This window comes from Anarhichas minor, unplaced genomic scaffold (genome assembly GCF_050575085.1).
Source record: "Anarhichas minor isolate MPS153535 unplaced genomic scaffold, ASM5057508v1 ptg000005l, whole genome shotgun sequence".
Lineage (NCBI taxonomy): Eukaryota > Metazoa > Chordata > Actinopteri > Perciformes > Anarhichadidae > Anarhichas > Anarhichas minor.
The window spans coordinates 4,137,501-4,157,426 of record NW_027466451.1 but is presented as its reverse complement, the minus strand read 5'-3'; the positions used below and the strand labels follow the sequence as shown (position 1 = coordinate 4,157,426).

The 19,926-nt window shown below is 41.8% G+C and overlaps 1 protein-coding gene across 7 annotated transcripts in view; it reads left to right on the top strand.

Annotated features, from left to right (window-relative positions):
• The first annotated feature begins 4,979 nt into the window (after positions 1 to 4,979).
• The window catches only part of ppp6r3 (protein phosphatase 6, regulatory subunit 3), a 24,774-nt gene continuing 9,827 nt past the window's right edge, over positions 4,980 to 19,926 (top strand). For 4 of the 7 annotated variants that reach the window (XM_076076403.1, XM_076076394.1, XM_076076372.1 and 1 more), the window contains exons 1-16: positions 4,980 to 5,182; positions 8,644 to 8,812; positions 8,932 to 9,163; positions 10,800 to 10,986; positions 11,196 to 11,333; positions 11,973 to 12,038; positions 13,515 to 13,627; positions 13,887 to 14,000; positions 14,358 to 14,484; positions 14,730 to 14,882; positions 16,150 to 16,299; positions 16,768 to 16,832; positions 17,840 to 17,955; positions 18,202 to 18,287; positions 18,602 to 18,688; positions 19,032 to 19,129. In XM_076076403.1, the coding sequence (XP_075932518.1) occupies positions 8,937 to 9,163; positions 10,800 to 10,986; positions 11,196 to 11,333; positions 11,973 to 12,038; positions 13,515 to 13,627; positions 13,887 to 14,000; positions 14,358 to 14,484; positions 14,730 to 14,882; positions 16,150 to 16,299; positions 16,768 to 16,832; positions 17,840 to 17,955; positions 18,202 to 18,287; positions 18,602 to 18,688; positions 19,032 to 19,129 (1,727 nt within the window). In that variant the 5' untranslated portion in view covers positions 4,980 to 5,182; positions 8,644 to 8,812; positions 8,932 to 8,936. The remainder of the gene's footprint in view (positions 5,183 to 8,643; positions 8,813 to 8,931; positions 9,164 to 10,799; positions 10,987 to 11,195; positions 11,334 to 11,972; positions 12,039 to 13,514; positions 13,628 to 13,886; positions 14,001 to 14,357; positions 14,485 to 14,729; positions 14,883 to 16,149; positions 16,300 to 16,767; positions 16,833 to 17,839; positions 17,956 to 18,201; positions 18,288 to 18,601; positions 18,689 to 19,031; positions 19,130 to 19,926) is intronic. The other 3 variants (XM_076076387.1, XM_076076366.1, XM_076076379.1) reach the window with 3 other exon arrangements.

Genomic DNA, 19,926 nt, shown 5'->3' with positions numbered 1-19,926 from the left:
GTGTGTTGGTCACTCAGGTTGTATGTTCACGCTACAGTTCGTCACCGCCCACAGATGACCGCATGATGCCGGGATCCCAACGATTAACGGACAGGTTTAGCGCGAGCCAAGTGCTGCGTTCAGGTGTCCCAGGGAAAGAAGGAAGGAATGGTGACATGTTGGAAATGTAGTTAATAACAGCTTTCGGATGGTAGGCTCTCTTTGTATGTATTTATTAATGTATTATTATGATTATTATAAGGAAACCCCTTTAGAAAGTTTGTATGTGTTTAAAATACTTCCTCATGTCTACTACTTTACAATGGGCGTTTCTACTCACCGTGTGAAATGTCATTTTAATACATTTTTCACATTAGTGATTGCTTTAAGCACATTTGTGTTAATTATACTTACTTCATCTGGAAGCATCTCACATGTAATATATATGTTTTTAAATGGCTCGTGACACCACTTATATTTATTGATGATAATTATTTTTTTAAATATTTATTTATTACTGTATTAATATTCCTCCAGCTCTTCTGTCTACATGCCGTCGCCTCTTAATACAACCTCAGTGGCTCTTCTGAAATCAAAGCTCCCCACTGTCTCCGTCTTTCCCTTAAGTTTTTGATGGGGAAAAATCACATCTTGCATCTTATTCACCTCATATCATTATATTCCATATATCATTCGATATATTGTTCAAGAGTTTGTGCCTCTTGTAAAAAAATATTTTCCTAATGCCTAAATTTACAAAAATTATGTCAGTCCTGACAGTAATCACTTTGTCAAAGTTCTCACTTCACTTCATTTCTTTTTACAGCATTTACACATGTCACACAGAGGGACGAGCACATGTCACGCAGAGGGACGAGCACATGCCACGCAGAGGGACGAGCACATGCCACGCAGAGGGACGAGCACATGCCACGCAGAGGGACGAGCACATGCCACGCAGAGGGACGAGCACATGCCACGCAGAGGGACGAGCACATGCCACGCAGAGGGACGAGCACATGCCACGCAGAGGGACGAGCACATGACACGCAGAGGGACGAGCACATGCCACGCAGAGGGACGAGCACATGACACGCAGAGGGACGAGCACATGACACGCAGAGGGACGAGCACATGACACGCAGAGGGACGAGCACATGACACGCAGAGGGACGAGCACATGCCACGCAGAGGGACGAGCACATGACACGCAGAGGGACGAGCACATGACACGCAGAGGGACGAGCACATGACACGCAGAGGGACGAGCACATGCCACGCAGAGGGACGAGCACATGACACGCAGAGGGACGAGCACATGCCACGCAGAGGGACGAGCACATGACACGCAGAGGGACGAGCACATGCCACGCAGAGGGACGAGCACATGCCACGCAGAGGGACGAGCACATGACACGCAGAGGGACGAGCACATGACACGCAGAGGGACGAGCACATGCCACGCAGAGGGACGAGCACATGCCACGCAGAGGGACGAGCACATGCCACGCAGAGGGACGAGCACATGCCACGCAGAGGGACGAGCACATGTCACGCAGAGGGACGAGCACATGTCACGCAGAGGGACGAGCACATGACACGCAGAGGGACGAGCAGGTGTAACTGATCACATTAACGAGCTCCATTGAACTTCTTGAGCTTCAGCTATTGTGCACGCTGGCTCGCTGCTACGCTGTCATGGTGTATTACCTATAGTCACATGAACAGTAACCTTTTGTTTTAATTACACAAATCTATCAAATGATCGTTGATACAGGCCAGTCTCCTTCCCAGGGTGTCAAACACCAACAGCAGTTAGCGTTGCTCTGGTTCCCTCGACTAAAGGCCAGGTGGGCTTCTGCATGGTGTTGGTCAGTAATGACGATGGCGCGACACCAGGATTCATTTTTGGAGTAGTTGATCTCTGTTTATTCTGACCATGACAAATAAAAAAAGCAGACCCCCATGTAATCAATAGCCTACTGTCCACTCCTGCTACTACAAAATCAATGTATAACACTGGACAAACGGGGGTTAGCTTAGCTTCCAACAGCTTTAAGCTAGCGTTAGCAGCGTTTCTTTATGGGCCCCTGGGGCTCAGAGGTGCAGCAGGTCGTCCCCCAGTCAGAAGATCAGTGGTGAATGTGATCAGTTTAGTCCTGGTGGCAGGTGCATGGTAGCAGCTGCCACCATTGTATGAATGTCTGTGAATGGTGTGATACAAATGTACGTCCATTTAGCTTGTAGCCAGACGTTAGCTTTTTAATTCTGACCACTTGTAAGAAGTGGTTCATCACGACTTTTTATTTACATTCATTCATTTCACACATTTGTCCATAGCGACAGAAAATCATGTATTACAAAAGTTACATAATGCTTACTGTAATTACATCTTCTTTTTCTTGTCATAATCATAAAGCTCCACTCTAAATGTTTCTGTTCACACTGCTCCTAAACCGTTAAATAGCACCAGATCTGTGTCTCATTCAACTCTGACCTGTATTTAACTGTTTAACTTTGTCTTACTTTACACTGTACACCACATACTAGCCTATTGTTTACACTGTGAATAGTTGCAATCATTGTACTGGGCATTCTATTAACTGGTTTACTGTTGAGCATGGACATTTATTTCCAGTTATTTATGCATTATTAATTGATTTATCAGTAACATAATTGGCAGATTAATCAATGATGAAAACATATTGGCATATTGTTGAAGAAACTGCATTTGATTTTACTGGCAGCTACTTAACCCTGTGCAATGATAATAAATAACGCATCTACAGCCGTGGCCAAAAGTTCTGAGAATGACACAAGTATTGGTTTCACAAAGTTTGCTGCTTCAGTGTTTTTAGATCTTTTTGTCCGATGTTACTATGGTTACTGAAGTATAATTACAATCATTTCATAAGTGTCAAAGGCTTTTATTGACAATTATATTAAGTTTATGCAAAGAGTCAATATTTGCAGAGTTGACCCTTTTTTTTTCAAGACCTCTGCAATTTGCCCTGGCATGCTGTCAATTCACTTCTGGACCACATCCTGACTGACAGCAGCCCATTCTTGCATAATCAGCTTGGAGTTTGTCAGAATTTGTGGGTTTTTGTTTGTCTTGAGGATTGACCACAAGTTCTCCATGGGATTAAGGTCTGGGGTGTTTCCTGGCCATGGACCAAAAATGTCAATGTTTTGTTTTAGTTATCACTTTTGCCTTATGGCAAGGTGCTCCATCATGCTGGAAAAGGCATTGTTCGTCACCAAACTGTTCTTGGATGGTAGGGAGAAGTTGCTCTCGGAGGATGTTTGGTACCTTTCTTTATTCATGGCTGTGTTCTGAGGCTACATTGTGAGTGAGCCCACTCCCTTGGCTGAGAAGCAACCCCACACATGATGAATGGTCTCAGGGTGCTTTACTGTTGGCATGACACAGGACCGATGGTAGCGCTCACCTTTTCTTCTCCGGACAAGCTTTTTTCCGGATGCCCCAAACAATCGGAAAGGAGATTCATCAGAGAAAATGACTTGACCCCAGTCCTCAGCAGTCCTATCCCTGTACCTTCTGCAGAACATCAGTCTGTCCCTGATGTTGTTCCTGGAGAGAAGTGGCTTCTCTGCTCCTCTTCTTGACACCAGGCCATCCTCCAAAAGTCTTCGTCTCACTGTGCGTGCAGATGCACTCACACCTGCCTGCTGCCATTCCTGAGCAAGCTCTGCACCGGTGGTGCCCCGATCCCGCAGCTGAATCAGCTTCAGGAGACGTCCTGGAGTTAGCTGGACTTGTTGGGCGCCCTGAAGCCTTCTTCACAACAACTGAACCTCTCTCCTTGAAGTTCTTGATGATCTGACAAATGGTTGATTTAGGTGCAATCTTACTAGCAGCAATATCCTTAACATTCTGGACTATATGCAAATTGCCATCATAAAAACTGAGGCAGCAGACTTTGTGATAATTTATATTTGTGTCATTCTCAAAACTTTTGGCCAGTAGTGTACTCTAAAGGAATCTAAACATGGAGTCAGTGCTGTAAACATGTGCTGACTGGCAAGATAGTTGATTTTGTTCTCACTGTTCAGTCACTACATCTGGTAATAATAATAATAATAAATAACCAAGTTAATTTAAATGTTACGGATAACTTTTTGTATTGGTTTCAACCATACTCTGCTTTCAATGCTTTATAAATAAAACTAAATTACAGTTAGTAAAAATACTGCTATAATTAACAATAATTATAACAATAATAACTATCACCATTATCAATGATAATGATAACAACAATAATACATCCGATTCATATAAAGCTTTTCAATTTTATTATTTTTATTATTATGTGGAACTATTGCAGACCGCAATAAGGGTGGAGTGTTGGTCAAAATGATGCAGTGTGCTATTTCTGGTATCAGGTTAAATTGTCATTTTGAGATAAGAAGCACTGATCGACGTGTTACTTGGTTAACAGTCTGTGGTTACACTCCGCCCATATGGAGTTGCTTTCGATGCAAGGCCAAAGGTGAGAAACATCTCAAGAGATAACCCTTAGTCAATTGGGCGTTTTTCGGGGAGCCAGGGGCGTGCACGTAATGTGAGAGTATGTTCGATTCTTAATGCCAGGCAAACGTGCGAGCGGAGTTAATTATGATGTTATACATTAACCCAATTTGACCCAGATGTGATTGTATAACTCAAGGGGAAACTGTTTGTTTTTCTTTACTTCTCACTATGACCACGCGCGTTTTACTAAACGCTCCGTGGCTTTTCCGGGCCGCAAAACATCTATAATTCGATTAAATGAGACAGTGAAGTGGCACGCGCTGTAGCCAATAAAAGATCAGGGCCTGGTGTGAGCGATGGGATCTCAACCAATAGTGTTGCAGTGACCATTTGAGTGACACACGCTGTAGCCAATAAAACTACAAGGCCTGGTGTGAGCAATGAGATCTCAACCAATAGTGTTGCAGTGACCGTTTGAGTGACACACGATGTAGCTGTAGTGGGGGAAGGGGCCGCTGAAATTGACAGAACCGCCATCTTGAAAAGTGCCCTCCGATGGTCTACCTTTTCGCGCCTGTCAGAATCCGTTTTAAACGCGTTATTTTCCTCCGGAATTTCGTGTTTTCTCAGTGTTCGTTTTGTTAAGGCCTGGGGCTGATGGCAAGATAAGCTACATGCTGGAGACTCGCCGTTTACCGTTGTCTATCGGTAGGTACACTTGCTAGCCCATACACTTGGTTGGTGCTGAAGAGACGATTAGCCAGCACTCTGTAGAGAGCCGGCTAACGTTAGCTGGTTAGCAAGAAACATACTTGGCCATCTTAACACTATTCTGTCAGTCGCTCTTGCTGTACCTCTAGCTAGGATACAGGGTAACGTTAACGTTTCATATCAGTATTGGTAGCTACCGTGAAGCCATAGCGGTATTTAGTTGGCCAAGTTGTCATTCAATTAGCGTTAGTGTCATATCTCAATGGTACCGGTCAGGTCGACCTAACGTTGGTCCTTACCGGTAGTTTGGTTCTGATTTTAGGTGGCCAGGTTAGCTAACAAGAGCTAACGATGGCTAGTGACGTTAGCCTGTTTGCCTGAGCCGGTGCGTTTGTGTTGCGTTAGCAGTAGCTGTTTTGGGCCCTGGTACGTAAATGTACTGACGTTACTGCAAACGTAGTATTTCGACAGCAAAACGTAAATAACGTAATTCATTGGTAGTGTTTATATGAGCCAGGTTAGAATAATCAGATCTTGCCTTGCGTTTTAGACCATGTTTAGCCAGAATTAGAGTTGGATGTTTTTCTGACGTTGTTCGGTATAACTAGCTCTACGTTAACTGTTGTTTTTTTCAGGTACGCCGACTTTGCGTGCGTTTGTTAACTGCCCTACTAATGTCTTAATGTGCGTTTACCAATGTCTTCAACTGCTTCGGAACACGATGCTAAACAATACTGAACCCTACAAGTCTATGTTTATAAGCTATTGCAGCTCTGTTGATATAAGTAAGGAAAATGCTGTTTAATAATCTGGGCATGCGCACAGTACGTAGATTGAAAACTTGTCAAATATGTCTAAAATGTCAGTAGCTAGTTGGTGCCTAGATCGGTTTTGTTTGGGTCTCGTGACTGTGGCATCCATATAAGACACCGTGTTACAGCTGTTATCTAGACGTTCCGCAGGGTTCCGTATTGCTTTTGGTTTATTCTCACTGTCATTTGGTTGTATTCAGACGCTAATGGTAGAGGTATACGTTTCATTCTTTGAGAATCTTGAGACTTTTATGGATATACTACTTTTGCCAGGGCTGGGCAGCTGTTGCTAAGGTATTTCACATAGAAAGAGAAACAAAACAACACGCAAGTAATTGGTATGATCAGGACTAACAACATTGTGGTCTTATCATTAGTTTACAGTTCACAGTGGCTACCATCAGTTGGATTTATTGAACAGTATTTGCTGTTTTCTCATTATTCTTCAATATAAGTAGGAATGTGGTTAATGCACCAGTGCACACTTCCCCTTCTTCATGTATATGCTGTACACAGCTAATCACTGTGTTCACATACAAGAAAACAAGTTAACGGGGGAAATCTGTCCAGATCAGAAACCCTGAGAAGAGCTTTACATGCATGGTAATAACCTTGTTATAGAACATGTTTACCTGCAGCTGGCCTGTAATCTCATTTTGCTCTTCTCGCCACCCAATTTTAAAACTAAAACTGGGTTATTTGGTATAGCAGGCTGCAGACTGAGTCAGTTTTTTTGTTTGTTTTGATTTGTTGGTGCATTTGTGCCGGTGGCACAGGTGAAGGATCAGGTAGCGAGTAGTTGTAGTGTAAGTTTTCCTTGCAGAGTGAATGTGTCTGAATTTTACACATGCGTTTCAGGTGTAAACAACAGTAGACCTTGGTATCTCAGTTTCAGTTGTAGCCAGAGGTAGGATTGCAATCATTTTGGAAATGGCTCTGAATAATGATCTCTCTTTTTACCGCAATATTACAACCCTACCCGGTCTCATTAACATTTACTCCTTTAAAACATCCCCAAAGAAACCCGGTTAAGTATATACATGGCCAAGAAATCAGGGGGTTTCTCTTGGAGAAATCTAGCGGCGTTAACTGGAATTCGTTTAATCCCCCACTCTAATTAAGGAATCTGTGCTTAGGGTTAAGTATTGTCTGACCAAGCTTAACTGGGACTTGAGTTGCTGTGTGAGGCCAGAAAATATTGTCATATTGCTATTTTTGACAGCAACTTTCCTTTTATTGCTTTCCTGTAATATTATGTATTGGTTGGCATAATGTTATATATATATATATATATATATATATATATATATATATATATATATATATATATATATATATATATATATATATATATATATATATATATATATATATATATATATATATATATATATATATATATATATATATATATATATATATATATATATATATATATTACAACCCTAATATGCCTAATATATATATATATATATATATATATATATATATATATATATATATATATATATATATATATATATATATATATATATATATATATATATATATATATATATATATATATATATATATATATATATATATATATATATATATATATATATCATTTCATATCATACCCATGAGAGTCCATTTGTATCTGTTGTGAAAGGATGCAGGCAACTTCATTCTTTAATAATATTACAGAGAACACAAAAGGATTTTCTGTTTACCTTTTACATGAATTAAGACATATCCACCATAAATTGGTGCATAAAACATTACCAGAATGCAGGAAATGAAGTGTTTGCTGCCTACAATTTCCCGAGGTAAGACCCTAAGACCACCCACTTAAAATGTGTTTCCCCTGGCCCATTTTTACTGAAGACACTTTGAACGCCTCAGTGTTTCCCTCAGGATTTACTGAGACCATAGTTGGTGGACCTCGGATCCTTTTAAGAATCCGAACCCCAAATGGCTCCTAGAGGCTGTGCCATCGGTGTGAGTGTATGTGAATGTGTTTAGATCATGATGGGCAGGTGGCAACTTTCTTTGATAATTTATTTTACTAAAATTGGCAAGCAATGGATTCTATACATCCAACATTTTGGTAAGTGTCCACACTGTAGAAAGAAGGCTCTACATATTGTATATATTTATATTGAGCTATTCACACTTATACAACCTCTACTTGCAGCCTCTCCTGTCCTCTCCTTAATGCTGTGTTCAGCAGCCTGCTGTGCCGTTGAAGATTCACTGAGTTGCTGTCATGTGACTGTTGGTCTCAGCCGAGTCAATCATGGCTTCCTAATTGTGCTGAGGAGTGCAAAATTGACAGGATCTATGATTGTTGTGTGAATGTTAGTTAGTCCTGATGGGCAGGTGGCACCTTGCATGGTAGCACCTCCATCAGTGAATGAATGGGTGAATGATGACATGTAGTGTTAAAGTGCTTTGAGGGGTCAGAAGACTAGAGAAGAAATATACAAGTCCATTTACCATTTAGCTTAATCTAAATAGCCATTAATTGTTGTGTGTTGTAACAGTACTGGGCATCGTTGAACAGTTCTTTTTAACTGCTAGTACGGGTGCATGTGAATGATGTGTAATAATATCCCAAAGCAGTGAAATATTCCTCTAACATGTCTTTTTCTTGCCTCACAGGTGTGTGCTGTTAATCTGCTGTATGTGTGGTTTGTCAGTCTGTCCATCACCGCTGTCTGCCTCCCTGTCTGTCCATCCGGCTAGCCTGGAATGGGCCACAACTCCCAAAGACTAGAACACACCTCTTTTTAACCTGAGCTCCGCTGTTTGGACTCTAACGTACTCGCAGGTAGGCAGACGAAAGAGCTGTCGGACAACGTTCAGCAATTATTATATTCTGATTACCTCTGATGGAAGGTTGTTTTGATTTTAATGACCCGTGTTGTTGGTGATGTTTTTTTTTAATAGCCAACATGTTTTGGAAGTTTGACCTCCACACCACATCCCACATTGACACGCTGTTAGAGAAGGAGGATGTGACTCTGACAGAGGTGATGGATGAGGACGACGTCCTGCAGGAGTGCAAGGCCCAGAACCACAAACTGGTTGACTTCCTGCTGAGACCACAGTGCATGGAGGACCTGGTCACCTACATCACACAGGAACCCAGTACTGATGTTGAGGAGAAGGTTAAATACAAGTAAGATCAAATGGAGCAAAGGATAAAGGAGGGGGAGTCATCAAAATGAAGGACCTGTTTTGTTCTCTCCTTTCAAGAGAGATTTACAACTTGACACCTACGTAGACACCTGTTTAAGTCTCTGTACTGTATTTCAGCCATATATTTTGCCATTGAAACAGGACAGCATATCTTGCAATTGTGCGAATTTTGGTCATTTGGCTTTTTTTAAACGAATAGTTCCAGAAACTAAGTAGCCACAGGAACTAAAATGCCTTAGTTTATGTGGCCCTTTTTGGACATTTCTGTTTGTGCTTCCATCACATCTGTGAACCACAAAGCATTTCACGGAGCTCCTAGTTGTGTTGACTAACAGGAGAAACCGCTTTATCAGAACCATGAAAGTTGCGCAAATTACACTAATATGAGATTAAAAGACATAATTGTTTGAAGCAATTTTAACACAAAAAGAAACAATAACGCAAGTCACTGTTTTTGTTTGTACTTACTGTAATGCAACTTACTGTTTGTATGGATCCGAAAGAGACAGGCAGAGGTGGTAAAGGAGATTTAGAAACTCCAGAACACCATGGGCTGAGATTTTCACGGTATTTAACGTAACCGCGATGGAACACACAGCTAGATTAATCTCTCGTTGACTTGCTTTGTTGACTTCCGGGCCTGCCTACTCTCTTTATCTTCTTGTTAAGCTTGTGCTAAACTGTGCGTAACTTTGTTTTAGAGTCAATTAATATGAGAAGAACTGTCCATCCCATGCCTTAATATTGATGCTAGTAGCACCCAGTGATTGAGAGTGAGCTCAGAACTAGGGATGTCACGAGAACCGATACTTTGGTACCAAGTCAATGCCGAAGTTCTGGAAACATGACGTTAGTCGTTTATCTACAGTATTGTAGGATCAATGCTTGAGACTTACTCCGTCCTGTTGTCTTGGGTGACGATCAATGTTTTCCTGGATAATGCTAGATTGTGAACAACAAATCTGTCTTGAAATCAAGAGAGTTGGGTCGTTAGCAGTTAACAGCCAGTAGGCAGCAAAATCCTGCTTAACCAAATAACGGAGCTAACGACTAAAGTACAGATGTTGCATTGAGTTACATTATGATGCATTCAAGATGTCAGAATGCTAATCATAACGTTATCATGATGTGCCCAAATGTAGTCTTTTACAATAGAGTTTTGGCAAGAGACTTAAGCGGACCATCGGGGATTAATAATAAATTCACACTAAAAAGTATGCAAAGAAAGGAGTGTATGTTGAAGTACATGGGATTCATTGTTTTCTTCTGGTCAGTAGCACTAGTTGGAGAGGACTAACTAAACTGACTATAACTTTTTGTCTTCAGTTTGTTTAGTCAAACTTTTGGTAGCCTTCAAGAACAAGGTAGTTTACAACTGGGCGTCCAAAATGATCAGATCCATCAAAGTCTTGACTTGAAATGTAACATTAGGAGTCAGATCCAGTTATTCTTTCTTCCCCCGCTTCTCTACCAGCAGTTTGTTACAGTATTTGAAATCTCTCGCCTCTGTCATGAAGAATCTACGTATATGCTGGTGGCTAGCGTAAACATGGCACCACAGTGTTGTAACCGTTGTGTTGTAAACATCTCAAGGAGCAGCTTTTGTTCTCTTCCAGGTATCCCAACATATCATGTGAGCTGCTTACATCCGATGTGGGCCAGATCAACGACAGACTGGGAGAAGATGAGAACCTGCTGGTAAAACTGTATGGCTTTCTGCAGAATGAGCCGCCTCTCAACCCGCTCCTGGCCAGCTTCTTCTCCAAGGTCCTATCCATTCTTATCGGACGCAAGCCCGAACAGGTAAGTTGGAGACAAGAGTTTGTTGTATCTGATAACGGGTCCAAGTTGTCAGCTGATGTGATTTTTCATGCAATATTCATCGGTAATCGGGTCACATGCTCTGAAGTCTTTTCAGTTGTAGCAGGATATTTGAGACCTGAAGGGAACAATGCAGTTCATCCTCTGTACTGATGTTAAGGTGTGTACGGTTCGTCTGCATGCGTTTCTAGATTGTGGAGTTTCTGCGAAAGCGGGAGGACTTTGTAGACTTGATGATCAAACACATCGGGACATCCGCCATCATGGACCTGCTGCTCAGAATGCTCACCTGCATCGAACCACAACAGCTACGACAGGACGTTCTCAACGTGGGTCACAACACTTTCTCATTACATCCCATATCTGTTCACGTCTCCCAGTTTGAATTGGATCATCACAACCCACACCAACACGCCAGCAAATTCCATTTGGCTCATTGTGATCTGGCAGAGTTCAGTAAACATTTATTGAGGACGAAAGAGAGTGCGTGCTGCTGTTTGTACCGGACACATCGACATGAAGCATTTCTACTTGAGGACAGGTCCAACAGGCGTTGCCGTGACTTCCGTCTTTGCTTCTGATTTTCAGCTATTTGGAAAATGTTGAAGGTGTTTTTCTCAAGTTTACAAAATGCATTTGTTTGGTAATTCATAATTATGTTCTTGTTAGGCACTTGCTTAAGATACATTAGTAGGATTAATTGGCAGCAGAGGACTAGAAACTACTTTTCTAAAGCTACTAGAGACTCAAAAATGTGGATTTGTAACTGAATTCCTTATTTAGTGCACATGCCCCGTAATCCAGAAGAGAAACGTCACACCTTTTGTTTTTGTTATTTAATACAGTTTTCTCAATTCCTACATGAAGGGAATAAACATGTCACTTATACTTGACATTGGAGGTGTTTGTCTCGTGGTTGTCCTCCTAATGGTGTGTGCTGAGCGTCTCTGCTCTCTGTCCTCCATCAGTGGCTGAATGAGGAGAAGGTGATTCAGAGACTGGTGGACATGGTGCAACCTTCTCAAGATGAGGATGTGAGTTTCACACACACTTCACTGTTTCTTCCACTGGTCACCGGTTTATTCAAGTCGTCTGTGGGCTCTTGAACCAGCGAAGCTTTAGTGTGGTTTGCATTTAGGATATATTTTACTGTGGAAATTTGGCTTTCTATATATTGTTTTCAGAGAATTAGCTTGTCCACTTTTACATTTCAGGATCAGTTCACCCACATTACAAAGAATCATAAAGCTATTAAACCCTGCAGATGGAGTCCATTTTATTGTATTAGACATTTTTAATCTGCATCAAGATGAATACTAATGTGTGTTATGGATGTCACTATACCAGACATTTAGTAGTCAATACCAGTAAAATTCCACAATTCCTGATACTCAGTTTGACACCACAGACAAAACCATGAATCCCATCGTCTTCAACGCACACTCCTTTTTGAGACTCTCTGCATACAGTTTCTCTGCTAATTTATTCATAATCCCTGATGATCCGCCTCAAATTTCTCGGCAAGATTACATTTGAACACATCATGATGACGTTAGAATTTACCTCTGCCCAATACTCGTTTTACTGAGTAGAGCTGGAATGCATCAAGATGTAACTTCTGTACGTTAGCTGATAGCTGATAGCTCTGTTATTTAGCTAAGCAGGAATGTGCTGCCCACCGGCTGCTATCGGCTAACGTTAACTAGCTCTCCCCCGACAGATTTCAACACTGATTTGTTGTTTACAGTGTAGCATTATCAGAAAAACACCGTGAGTCTTGATCCCCTGTACCTGCAGTACTGTAGAAAAACGAGTACCGTCACGTTTTCAGAATGTAGTATCTGTTCTTGTGTAGGGCTGGGTGTCGTTTATAAAATGTGTTATACCGATTCATTGAATTCTATATCACTAAACGTTTCTTTAGATATTTAAATCCACATGATCCGCTCTTCATATCGGCATTGGTTAGATCCACGGCACTAATTTGAAAAGACAATACGTCACTTTTAGTGCCGGCTGGTTGCTGATAAGCACTCTAGCATTTAAAAGGCTACTTTTTAAACGGAGTCTGGCGAAGTGCTCGCCCCACATAGAACACACTGGGGCTGTAGCATCACTTCCAGCTAACTTCATGGAGAGCAATGAGGGAATCGTTCGGCATCACCGAACTGTAACTGAACTTTCTCCGGTCCAGCTCAGCTTAGAACACAAAGGCACAGACTCCGTCCATGTTTACACGTTTCTGGTGTTGCTTGTGGGTGAAGGGATGTTGTCTTTTCTCTGCAATATTGCAATTACCATAAAGCACAAACATTTGGCACCATTTTTCGATACCGAGGAGGATGATCATCATTAGGTTGGTGCTGGATGGCAGTGTTTTCTGATACCAGGCCTATTTAGTTTATTTAACTTGGTTCAGGAATATCATTGGATGAATGATTCTAGGGAGTCAGACTCAAAACACAGATTTATGTTTTATTGTCATTTATTTTATCCAACTCTTGACTCAGAGACACTCCAATGCCTCCCAGTCGCTGTGTGAGATCATCAGACTGAGCAGAGACCAGATGTTCCAGGTCCAGGGCTCCTCCGATCCAGACCCACTTCTGTCCACACTTGAAAAGTATGCATGCATTTTATACAAGACCTCTTGCATTCAGAGCTGTGAGAGTTCTCTTTATTCAATATTAGGTTCTACTTACTGTAGTGGTTTTCATGTAGATCAGTTATTTAGCCCATATATGCTCACCAGTGTTTTTGTGCAGTGTGATAGTACGTTTATTCTAACAATGGCTATTGTCGTTTTGGCCTAGTAGGCTATTAAAAGCCTGACGCGTGACTTTGAAGGCTGCTTTCATCTTCATGTCTGTCCTCCTCCGCAGGCAGGAGACGGTGGAGCAGTTGCTGTCTAATATCTTCGACAAGGAGAAGAAGGAATCTGCAATCGTCAGTGTTATCCAGATCCTCCTCACATTGTTTGAGACAAGGAGACCAGCGTACGTCCTGTGGCCTCTACCACTCTTCGTGTCTGTATATATGTGTATATGTGTATATATGTATATGTGTGTGTGTGTGTGTGTGTGTGTGTGTGTGTGTGTGTGTGTGTGTGTGTGTGTGTGTGTGTGTGTGTGTGTGTGTGTGTGTGTGTGTGTGTGTGTACATACGTGTATACGTGTATATATATATATATACTCAGCATATGTCTACGCTGAGTGCAGCGTAGACATATGCTTCAATATCAGGTTCCTAACTGCTTACCCTGTCCGTAACTTTAGGCACAGTCCCAAAGAGTTGGCTCTACCGCGCTGTGCTCCTTGAGCTAGTTCACCAGGTTCTGACTTTCTACGTTGTAGGTTTGAGGGTCATATGGATTGCCCCCCTGGGATGTCCCACCCTTCATTCTCAGTCAACCACAGCATCCTGGAGGCTGTGAGACCCCGACTCAAAGACTTTCACCAGCTGCTACTGGAACCCCCAAAGGTAAAAAGCAGTTTTAAATGTCTTGTTGACTGAAGTTACAATGCTGCATTCTGCGTGGGACTGTGTGATCCTTTATTAACCCGTTATCAGCTGCTTTCAGTTTAGTTTGAACGAGTATGTTGTTAGAAAGCAGCTGAAGAGGAGTATGTGACAGTACACCACATACTATAAGTATTCAGTCATCGGTAGAGGCGTATCCCAGTCTGTTGTGGATTTATTGTGCAGAGTTTATTCTCCACCAACAGGCCAATGTGATGAAGACGACGTGGGGGGTGCTGGACCCTCCTGTGGGCAACACCAGGCTCAATGTGGTCAGACTGGTGGCCAGTCTGTTGCAGAGCAACACGCACAGCATCAACACAGAACTCATCAACCTCAACACACTGGGAGTCATACTAGTGAGTAATGTCCCTTTAGTTTTACTTCTTCTTTCCTTTCTTACTGCCCAGTTACAAACTTACTAAAGTAAGATCTTGGATCTGATCTCAAGTAACTGAGGCTGACGGGTCACAACTGTGACAGAGCTGGAAGAGTTCAATCTGAGATTGCGTTCTAAGTTACATATGCTCAGTAGTATTTTTTTCAAGTATATGTTTTGTCTTTACTTTTTGCCCCGAATAAAACTTACACTTTTGAGTGCAGCTACGTCATGTCTCCATCATGTCTTCATCAGGTATACTTGGCATGAGGAAACAGTCCGTAGTACACTTTATCTAATTCAACACGGCTATGGGTCACAGTATGAGCCCTGTAAGCTTGTTTTTGTCTTTTTTGTGATCTCTGCACCTGAAGGCAATAGATCAACAATTGTCGCCATGTCCACATATCTCATAGAACAGTGTGTGTCCTCCTCATAAAGCCACACCTGTGCGCAAAATACCCAGATTTGTTATGGTCCAAGCTAAAAAGTTAAATCTTTAATATCTCCTCACTTTCACAGTTCATATATTCTGCTCGTTTTCAGGTTGTAGTCGCAGGTAAATAAAATATTTTCTAAAATGCAAACAAATACACTAACTTTCCCTCCGAGACCATTGCCTCCCTTAGTAGAACATGAAGCATTAGTTAGGCTGCCTGCCACTAAGAGCGGTCCTGTTTCTGCCTTCTTTACTTGTTAGTGGGGTTAACCTAATGACATTCGATGGGGGATTTGAAAGGATTAAAATGCGTTAAACTGATTTAATGCTGGATTTGAATTTCATGATTCAGTTATCTGCAGTTCAAAAATGACGCTGGTAATCTTGGCCGTCATTACTACTATCATCTCTGTTGTGTTGTTCAATTCACTGCCTTCATTACTGAGATCTGGTAATGTACAACTGTGAGAAACTGCTTCACAACAGCGTGATGTGAAGATGTAGATGGGCTCTGATGTGAACAGTATGTAGATAATGTACCTACATCAAGTGATGGTGCACCTCATTTACCTGCTGTTCTTCCTGTGGTTTTGCCTTCAATCACCTTTAATTGCTTTTGGTTCACATAGAGGTTTAGATAATGATGTTCAACTGTCTGTTTGTCACTGTGACCACATATCAGGAACAACTGAAGGGAAGATCATACAAAAACAACAAAGACTTTTTGTGTAGTAATCTGTTAAAGCAAAGATCACTATCAGAATAACCAAACCATTTCTTAATGTCTCCGTTTTGTTTTGCTCCACAGGATATGTATTTCAAATACATATGGAACAACTTCCTCCACATTCAAGTGGAGATCTGCACAGCCATGATTCTGGCTATGCCCCCCGCCCCCACTGACATCCAGCCAGACACGGAGCAGGACAACGCCAGGGAGAGCATCCTCATCAAACATGTAAGATTAGAATAATGAGCGAAAAAGAGCTGATTCTGATCTGTCAATCGCTTCTTAAATCTCTCACTGTGTGATGTAATTGTTGAGGTTCTGCACAAGCTTTTACCTCTAGGTCTATAGCAAGCTGAAGCTGTCTTTATATAGGTAACACTGTACATTCAGTGTAAACGCAATAATGCATTTAATGTGAAATTGGACAAATGCAGTGGTAATGACAGTAGCCTTATGTGACACATTTCCACACGTAATCTGGGTAATGCTGCCATAATGAGTTTATTTCCGAGGCTGAGAATGTTCTGTGTAGAAAGACACGAGTCACTATCAAAATACGGCAAATAGTGAAGGCTGTATATTAGGTATTTATGTCAGTGTGTGTGTCAGTGCAGACACAGCAGCAGTCTGCACTACATCACTACATGATGGCACGCTGAAGTGGTTGTTTAATGTCCTCATATTTTCTTCCACCAGCTGTTTCAAAAGTGCCAGTTTATTCAGAGAATCATAGAAGCCTGGAGCTCCAATGAGAAGGAACAGTGAGTATTATAATCTGCTGCAAATGTCTTTGTCCAGGTGTAACTATGCGTCATGAAGTTATCATTTGCTGTAGTAGAGTTACGGCTGGACCCCAATATTTGGGGGCATTATGTCCGCATGCAGTGCTCTGCTTGCGGTGCGTAAAGCTTACTTGATAGTTGCGCTTGCCTCCGCAGAAGGCCTTTTACTCTATGCGCTGTTTGTTGCATTATTATCTAAAACGCCAGAGGGCGTACAAACTAAATGAACTATTAGGAAGCGAAAAGAAAAGGAATGAAACTGTAAACCAACCTCCACAATGCCAAGGAGGAGTTATACTTATCTGTAATCTCATATCTCATATTCATGGACTACTTGTATTCTAAAGAAACGAAGGTTGAATATCCTGTAAACAATTTGACTTGCCTCAAAATATTTCCTCAAATGTAGATTTGTGAGACCACTGGTTTCTGAAGCATCTGAAAACAAATTTACCTCCTTTTGTATAATCCCTACACGTGTCAGTAGTGCTTTTATCAGTGAACAGTCAAGTTCTGAAAATTCAGAGTTGCATGACCAAGGGCTGCGACTACGGCTACGTCATTTTCCTAACCCTCATGCCGGCTTCACTACGGTGAGTATGAACTAGGCTTAATGCGCCGAGACAGCAAACGCCGCCATTTAGGTAGCGGTTGCCCACAAACGTGACTTTAAGGTGCGTCTACACACACAAAGGGATGAGGAGAGCAGGTGGTAAAGCGTGTGTGCGCTAGCCACACGAAGTGTAAAAACGGCCCCTGTGCACTCGTCATGAAAACAGTTGTGGTGTGTGAGAGGTTAAAGCTCTTAAAGCATGTTGAGCCCGAAGTAGGAAAGAGTCCACAACAAAACCATAAGTCCGTTGCTCCTTTAGTGTCACTGCTGGTCATGGTTCAGAATAGTTAGGAGACTGGCGCTTGGGTTTAGTGGTACGAGTAATGACTCGTAATGGGACGTCCTCATGATTGTGTTGATGCGTTTGTTTTAGGGCAGAAGGTGGTCGCCGACGAGGCTATATGGGTCACCTGACCAGAATAGCCAACTCTATAGTTCATAACTGTGACAAAGGCCCGAATGGACCACAGATACAACAGCTCATCTCTGGTAAGGACTCGCTTCTGTCTGAGGGCTCAGAGCTCTCTGGCCTCATCTGTTTTGCAAATTAGCTTCATCTTTGACTTCCAGTGTGAGTCGATTGACTGTGAAGTAGTGTTGGTCTTGGTAACTCTTCCTGTGGCATCACTAGGCTCTGTCCTAGTGATTGTGTTTATACACCACATAACTAGTGGACATGAGAGCATCATTCCTGAAGTTCTGTACAGTATGTAAAGATGTGTTTGTGTGACACAGAGCTCCCAGCAGAGGACAGAGACAAATGGGAGGCCTTTATTTCTGGGCAGCTGTCTGACACAAACAAGAGAAACACTGTTGACCTGGTGAGTAACCACACGGACATCAGCACTGACCTCAAGCTTTAATATTTATTTTGCTATACGTGTTGGGTGTACTGGGCTGTTATTTCGGCAGTGTGCCATCTTTTGTTTTGTTTCTGTAGTCCAGCACATTCATTTGAAATGAAACCGTGACTCTAAAGTACAGACCCTTCTCTTCCACTGCACATATTCAGAAAGCTTTATATTAGGATAGCACAAGCTAATATCAAGTGATATATGCTAGCACACAATGTTGGGACAGTTGTGCCTGTTGCGTAGAATGCACACGGTGAAGAGAGCTTCCTCTCTTTCTGTAGGTCAATACACACCACATCCATTCCTCCAGTGATGACGAGGTGGACTTCAAAGACAGTGGCTTTCACCAGGACTCCTCTCTGCAACAAGTAAGACCTACACACACACACAAGGCAGGCCCAGCTCAGCTACACATATTCATTAGTCTTTCTCAATTCATTAACTTAACTACTAATGTTATTTAGGAGACTTTACAGTTGCTTTAAATCAAATAGAATTGTCTATTGTTCTTAAACTAATGTAAAAGCATTTTGACATTTGACTGTAAATGCATGTTTTTGCTTATTTTCTTTAGCTATTAACCGGTCTAGCCTACATGTTACACATTTCTTTACTACGTAAATGTATTTGCTGTTTTCTGTACTGCAAGTAATGACCAGCTTTGTGTAGAGCCAAGACTATATCATTATCGTTGGTCCTGGGTTTTGCCAGGCCTTTTCTGATTATCAGATGCAACAAATGACGTCCAATTTTATTGAGCAGTTCGGCTTCAATGACGAAGAGTTTGCTGATCAGGACGATGTTGTGGAGTGAGTACTCATCCTGCCTACTGGAGCTGCTGTCTAAATACTGCTGTGTGACACTGAAGGGACAGGGCACCTACAACATCACAAAGCTGGTGGGGCGGGATCATGTATTCATTCAATGATGGCACATTCATTTGACAATCACTTGGGATAGAAAAGTGCTTCATTCTCTGCCCCATTGTTATGACATGTCATAACACAAGAACATGGTTTGATTCCTATTCCAAGCTTTCTTGTTGACATTAACATCTCAATGTTGTGCAGCATAATTTAGATAGTTCTGAAGTTATGATTGGAACAGATACCGTTTTTATTTTTCCAGTTTGCTACAGAAAAGGAGCAATGACGGGGACGGCTGTTGCCCAAGCAGACATTCTGCTCGGGCATTAAAACTAATGCCATCACCTCCCAGGTTATTTCCTCTTTGATGTGGCTGCCATAGTAAATAGAAGATCTGGCTTAAAGAGAAGAATCCATAATATCCAGCTCTGGTGTTGTCGTGCGCTGTCCCTTTCCTTCTTCCGTAGGGCGAGCTGGTTTGGGTATAATCTTGTGCAATGCTTGTGGGCTGATGGAGATGGCTGTTAGTTGATCAATCATTTCAAATGTCTGCTTCACTTTAAACCGTTTGTGGTGTGAAGTAGTGCCTCTCTCTCTCTTTACCTAGATGTTGGGTTTAGGAATATCAGACAAAATGAGACGAGCAGTACACCAATACAAACGCTCCTCCGGTCCTCACATTTATTCTCTTTTCTTTTAATTGTTTTACAAACGTTTTTCACTCGCACACATTAAATCTC